The sequence below is a fragment of the Mytilus trossulus genome, chromosome 13 (genome assembly GCF_036588685.1).
Source record: "Mytilus trossulus isolate FHL-02 chromosome 13, PNRI_Mtr1.1.1.hap1, whole genome shotgun sequence".
NCBI classification, from domain to species: domain Eukaryota; kingdom Metazoa; phylum Mollusca; class Bivalvia; order Mytilida; family Mytilidae; genus Mytilus; species Mytilus trossulus.
This window is the reverse complement of record NC_086385.1, coordinates 17,605,614-17,612,892: the sequence shown is the minus strand read 5'-3', so window position 1 is coordinate 17,612,892 and position 7,279 is coordinate 17,605,614. Positions and strand designations below refer to the sequence as shown.

The 7,279-nt window shown below is 33.0% G+C and overlaps 1 protein-coding gene across 1 annotated transcript; it reads right to left on the bottom strand.

Annotated features, from left to right (window-relative positions):
* Positions 1–406: 406 nt before the first annotated feature.
* Positions 407–6,984, bottom strand: LOC134695106 (cephalotocin receptor 1-like). The gene is made up of 3 exons (XM_063556298.1): positions 6,264–6,984; positions 6,034–6,215; positions 407–1,175 (listed from the first exon to the last, which is right to left on the bottom strand). The coding sequence occupies exons 1-3, from the start codon at positions 6,977–6,979 to the stop codon at positions 970–972; spliced, it is 1,104 nt and encodes a 367-aa protein (XP_063412368.1). The 5' UTR covers positions 6,980–6,984; the 3' UTR covers positions 407–969.
* Between the last annotated feature and the right edge of the window lie 295 nt (positions 6,985–7,279).

The window sequence follows — 7,279 nt, the reverse complement described above, 5'->3', positions numbered from 1 at the left end:
GAGAAAAAACAACCCTGTTACACAAGAATCAACATGTCACTTTTTCAGATAAGCAAACTAATAAAATGATGGAGAGAAAACAGTAAATTGTATGTACGTTACGTTCCTTAGTCGAAGCATACTAATTTGCTTCATTAAATCATTAAAAGACAAGATTGGTCATTCGTGCAAAATAGATCTTCCAAAAGAGATTAATTTAGACGTAGGCCTCAACAAGTCCTACTCATGCCATTCCGATTTAAATCTTGAATCCAATAAGAAAAAAAGAAAGAAAAGAAAAGAAAAAAGTAAACGATTCAGTACAATAGATAGACTGTGTCATCATCATGTACATGCATATGTAGGGAGGGAATAATTTTGGTAAGACATTTACTTTCTCATTTTTAATTATACGCGTAGACTTCTCATTATTTTATACACTTACAAGTCTTTAGCACTAGTATTTGACAAACGCTTAGTGTTTCTAAACTAAAATTCCTAGTTGATAAGTGTGCTTCTGTATCACATGTTCCAGTATAGTTGAAATATTAATGTTGCTATAGTAACGATGTTGCTGAAAACACGGTTTGATAGTGAATATTGGAAGATCACCTGAAATTTGTTCAGACAACTTGCTGCCTTCAGTTGCCTTCATGTTGTCTCGGTTCATGGAGGGTTATAATGGAACTACACATCCTATTAGAGGTATATACACTTGCATTCAAATATGACTGCCATTACTTAATGTCAAAATAGGATCCTGCAAAATATTGCGTCACAATTTAAAATATTTGACGTGACGTAAATATACATATATTATTGCATGACACCAGGCCTTGAAGGCATAAAACTTTGAAATCTTGAAATCCAGCAATTTGATTGGTTGATTTTCGAGTCTGGGTACAAAAATCATGCTCCAAAATTTAATGACTTTGAGGCCAGACAGTTATTCCATGATACATGTAGATCTTGTTTCATAGTAAATGTTCTTTACTGTAAAGATGACGTATACTTAGAACTGAAATGTGATCGATTACTACGCCATGTGGGAACATGAATTTCGAAGGAGGTTCGTTTCTTAGGCATCAGACAATTTTTAACCTTATCGAATGCTGCATCACTGAAGAACAAATAAATCCATGGGTTTGTACAACTGTTTAGACTTGCCAGGAGAAGTATTATTGTAAATGCAGGTCCTGAAATAAAAAAATAACAGTATGAGTATTTCTGTAATTCATATAATTTTAAGGGTGTGGTAAATACATATTTTTGTTTACAAAGCAGGTACCTTGTGTAATATGTGCTACATGCATTGTTTATCATTTTTTTCCGAGACGTTTAATTATCGCAAACACAAAGTGGCATTTTAACACACTTTAAACATGTACTAGATACATCTAAAAAGGTCTCTTTTCCAGAACATATATACATATATCTATACTAATAGTCTTATTCAGAATAATGTATATTGAAGGATATATATTGCTTGAATTATTATAATGATGTTAATATAATGCATAACATTGTTACGGATATGCGTAATAATTAAATATCTAAACATTAAAATTATTATTCAAGCAAAGGAATTACCACTATCATGACAACTTTGACTACATATGTATATATGGAAATTGGAATGCAACAGACGACACAAATTAACGAGGGAGAAATTCACAACTACTGAAAATGCGTTGTTTTACTGTTCTTCATCTCACGGTGAGGGCTTCAACATGAAACACGAACCTTTTTCACTGCAAGTTCAAGAGAGTGCGTTTTTGAGTTGACATATTTGATGGCTGTTGATCGCAGTACGTATCTGATATTAAAATCACATCTGATTTATAAAAAATACAACCTATAATCTATATCTGGCTTATAAATCTTAAATTTTTAATCAACAAACTGCCCTTAAACGAGAAAAAGGAGAAGCACTAACATGGGTTAGATTTTCTCAAACACCATTATAAGAGCATTCACCTCAGACACAAGAAGACTTTTGACGATATGAACATAGCACAAGAGAAAACTTTTTAAATGATGAAAGAGATCATAGCTGGGATATTAATGACTCAAAAATCGCTGCGAGCGCATAAAATAATTAAAAGCAATGGAACACTTTCAGCCATGACATTTAAATCCTTTTCAAAATTATCATGAGACATTAATATACACATATTGACTGGGGGTTAGGGTAATAGCAAGTTTGTTGTCCCTGAGATACCAACTATTGCACGAGGCAATATTTATATATCAAGGTTATTTTTTTATTTGATTGCAATCAAAGATAAAGATGATTATGAAACTATTAACCGGGGTAATAGTCTTTGAAACTATTGACTTGCAAATAGTCTGTGGAATGAAATAGCACAACTTTTTCATTATTTTTCATATAGAAAAAACATACTGACTATTTTGTTTGGAAACGTCTAACTCTAATATTGTAAACGTTATAAATTAAATCTGCTTGTGTCGATTGTAATTTCAGTGACACATACAAGCAGCAATTATAAAAGAGAGAAAATCTTTGCGCGCATTTTTTAAAAACTTCAAATATTGTACCTTATTAATAGTATGAGTTCGGTCGTCGAATTCTAAAAGTGAAATTGCGTTTGGTGTACTTTAGCTTAAATTTATCATATGCACGGACAATTTAACACAAGTATTTCTAGTTTTGATTGCAATTAATGAAAAATTTACAAATAAGAAGAACTATAGAAAAACACGTATAGTTCATCTTGTGCATTTTTCTTTTCTTTCAGATGATATATGTACACTTTTAGAACATTATTTAATTTGGTATATAAACACACTTTATGACTGTGTTGTTCAGTATAATAAAACACCTCATGACTAGTTATTGAGGTAATAGCAAGTGTGTTGTCCCTTTGCTTCGAGCAATAGTTTGTATCTCAGGGACAACAAACTTGCTATTACCCTCACTACAAGTCAATATGTGTATACTATTAATATACTAGAAAAGTTATCGTGATTGCATTGTTTGGTCACTTCGTTTGTTTGTATTTTATTTCTGAAACATTTTATTGATTATCAACAGAACATAACAAGCCAGGGTCTGCATGTGTCTCAATTTCCTACCGAATAAAGTCAATGCAAAATAAAAATATAGCAATAGCTTCTATTCTTTGAAATATTAGAAATAAGATACGTATTAACAGGTATCAATCGTTATATATATCATATCTTTTTGAGTAATTTACGTGCTATTTAACAAACGTTTCATAGATGTCCACAAGATGGTTTCACTGCGTGCTTTTGATTCGATCTATGCATGCTAATATAGTTGACAGAAATATAAATTAATGCCTATCAATGATTCAGTCTCCATGAAATTGTATTTCTCCTTATCAGAATCTAAAATAAGGAATATAACATAAGACTTCAATATGTCCCAATCGAATAGCGGAAGCTGGCAGTTAACTATTAAATAATCTTTTTCATTAAACAATTTCCTTATCTGTCAAAACGTTTGAGTGATGTGTCACACGCTTGGATGCTATCATGAAGCGATGCCATAAACATTTTACGTTTTACCGTTTCTAGTATATATCTACGAAAGTCTGTTAGGAAATCGGTAAAATAATGATATAACTTTCGGATCCAAAGAGAGATAAATGTTTTAAATATTGACAGTTTTATTACTGTAATTACCCATAAAGACACAATCAAACTAAATTTATTTTCTCCAAGACCGATAATTACGGTTTTTTGTACTTTTATAGCCTCTATCTCCTTGAGGAATTATACAACTATTAAAGTTTAATTAAATAATCCTGTTTTCGTATCTTTAGCGTTAAAACATGGATGGTGACGTAGTAGAAATTCAGATAAACAATGATTTGGGTTTATTTTAACAATGATTAAAAGCATATCCATTTCATGGGTGTTTGAAGAATCTTTTGTTGTTTTAAATCAAACCAAATAATATTACAATACTTTTGTTTACAGGAACGAATCTAAATAATCGATCCCTTCACAATTGGAAGTGTGGTGCGACATCTTTTGTATAATATGGTGTTTCTTTTAAGGTTTTATTTTGTTACACCATGTTTTTCTAACATGATGTACTAGTATTGAATGAAAATGAGATTAATTTTAGCGGTACTACTTCAAGCAAATTTGAAAGATAGACGGATTTTTTTTAAAATTAAGTTTCTTTAAAAACTGGCATAAAATACTTTTTTTCGCGATATCATAGTTTAATCGACATTCTGCTACTGATATAATGTGGTCAATTTTCTTTCTTTATTTTTCATCAAATGTAAAAAGCCACACATGGTTGATTGGGTATTGAAATATAGTCATTACTTTAATTGTCCAGCGCGTTTGACTGTATACTGTATACATTAATACGAAGCCACGTCCGTGAGAGTAGCAAGTATGAACCCGTCAGTCCTCATATCAACTCGTAGATGTGTGTAAATGTAATGGTATGTGCTCTATGGTAATGCGTACTTAAAAGGCGGCATTTTTAAAGTATGGGTGTAAACATCTATCATTTTCGTTTTGTTGCAATATGCTTTACTCCAAGAAGTAGAATTTGTTACAACACAATTCCGAAAATCTTGTTATTTTCGATATCGACAAGTATATTTATCAGCACCTTTTATTTTGAATGTTGATTTCTTATGGTGGAAGGAGCAAGAGTTTTTTTTTTGGATGAACTATTCATTCACTGCTGTTAATACGCATGCTTATGTCTTGCACTAGTTTTTGAATTTTCAACTTTTGATCTTCAGTGCTGTACAACTTTGTACTTTTTTCACTTTCGATCTTTTATATCTGGGCGTCACTTGTAAGTCTTGTGTGGACAAGGCGCGTTTTTGGCGTATTGAATTTTAAACCTGATGCTTTTTGTTATCTATTAATCATGTTTTTCTTTGTCTAATATGTTCTCCTATTTATTTGTATTGTAGTCCTGTAATATTATGTTGTCATTTCAATGTTATATTTAACTTTGCCATTATAGTGTGAGGTTTGGCATGCCACAAAACCAGGTTCAACCCACCACTTTTATTCCCCTTTAAAAGTGTCCTGTACCAAGTCAGGAAGATGGCCATTGTTATATTATTGTTCGTTTCTGTGAGTGTTGCATTTTAACGTTGAGTCGTTTGTGTTTTCTCTTATTTTTGAGATATTGAAATAAGACGTGGCACGGTACTTGTCTATCCCAAATTCATGTATTTGGTTTTCATGTTAAAAATTATATTTTTTATTCTCGTGGTGTTTTGTCTGATGCTTGGTCTGATTTCTGTGTGTGTTACGTTTCGGTGTTATGTCGTTGTTCTCCTCTTATATTTAATGCGTTTCCCTCGGTTTTAGTTTGTTACCCCGATTTTGTTTTTTGTCCATGGATTTATGAGTTTTGAACAGCGGTATACTACTGTTGCCTTTATTTTCTCAAGATTTGTAACCAACTGGTGCCTCCATTTTGTTTTCGAAGATTATTCGTTTTCATTATCAACCCGTCATTTTTAAATAGTCGTCCCATAATCTTAAAAATAATTTGTGATAATGAGACTGAACGCTCTTTGCACGTTAAGAACCCTTGCAACAACTCGTTGAGGGGTCCGTAGGTGGCCTGTTGGAAGGCAAAATTTCTGTCCCTAACCAATGTACCTTCATTTTCCAGTGGCAGTTCAAATTCCCCGAACATCATCCCGTAAGGCCTCTATTATAGGACCTACCTATTGTATTTATTGTTAACTTGTTCTCGTCCTAAACATGCATGAACATTTGCAACTGGAAGTTAAGCAACCAACAATCAATCAGTCAAACCATAATAATAATTACTTATGTTAAAATGTCGCCATGAAGGCAAAAGAAATCTTCGAGATATCAAAATGCAAAGATTCATGAATTATATGAGTGGAAAGTAAGGAATATCAATCTTTGTTCAAAGTCAGTTTTCCCCTTTAAATATACAAATTAACATAGAATACAAACTCTAAAAAAGCTCTTTCACTGACTTCCTGCCCCTCCCCCAGTGGCAGGATCCAGGTACGTAAACTGTGAGTAACATATTAAGATAATTACCGTAAAATGGAGCATTTTCGTCCCATGCTGACCACATCTGTGCAATAAAAAAGGGAGACCAGCAAACGAGATAACACAACACAACAGTCAAAGTCATTTGCACTGTTCTAATTTTAGCACGGGATATCCCATGATGCATTTGGGGTCTTTTTGCTGTACCGTTCGTATCTAATCGATCTAAACTAGATTTACTTCCGCATTGTTCAATTCTGCGTAGTTGTGCATCTGACCAGGAACGACCTGAGGCGGTCGGCACTGGTTCGCCAACTCTACCACGTTTCCAGACGGTATAACATATGCATCCATAGCAAAATATTAGAATGAGTATAGGAATTATATATATTAACAATGTAGAAGCTGTGATGTAGAGTTGTAACGTCCAGTATGGTTCAAATGTCGCCCAGCAGTCATACTGACCATCGCTGCGTTTTGCAAATGCAAAGATCAATAGTTGAGGTAGACTGAATAGTAATGATAGTGACCAAGCAATGGCTACCATATAATGGACTTTTCGTGAAGACCATTTATGAGCGATGAATGGATGAATCAACGCTACATATCGGTCTATAGCCGTCATAACCAACACATATGAAGATGCATACATTGCAACAACCTGAATATATTTAACAAATCGACACAAAAAATCTCCACCAATGAAAACATAGGTCAAATCCCAACATATTTGTGGTAGTACGTTGCAAAATGCCACAAAAAGATCAGCGGAACTTAGATGAACCATCAGTAAATGCACACGTGCTAACTTGCGTCTGCGCGTCCATAGTGTCAGCAGAACTGTACTGTTACCAATAACGGCAAGACAAAATATCACACACTGCACGGTAATTTCCACTAATGCAAGATCCTCGTTTCTTTCACTGTAAATGGATGCATTTTTACTCGTCAAAGAAAAATTGTCAATTATTGAAGTGGTATTTTCTACTGCCATTTTACCAAAACATTGTATCTCGGTTTCACTGTAATCAATACGATGTATCTAAAACGAAATACAAAATATGTGTTAATTTAGTGTTAATTTAGTATTACAAAATAAAAACAAAAAAATCTGATTTTCTTATTTCTTATCACATAATTTAATCGTTACTTATCGAACATACCGCTATGCCAATAGATTGAAGAATCTGGGATGGAGTTTACATTCACGTCTATTATGGTTTCTTAAAGGATAGCTATCTTATTTGTAAACATACCATATCTCAACATGGATGTTATATTATATCATCCCTCC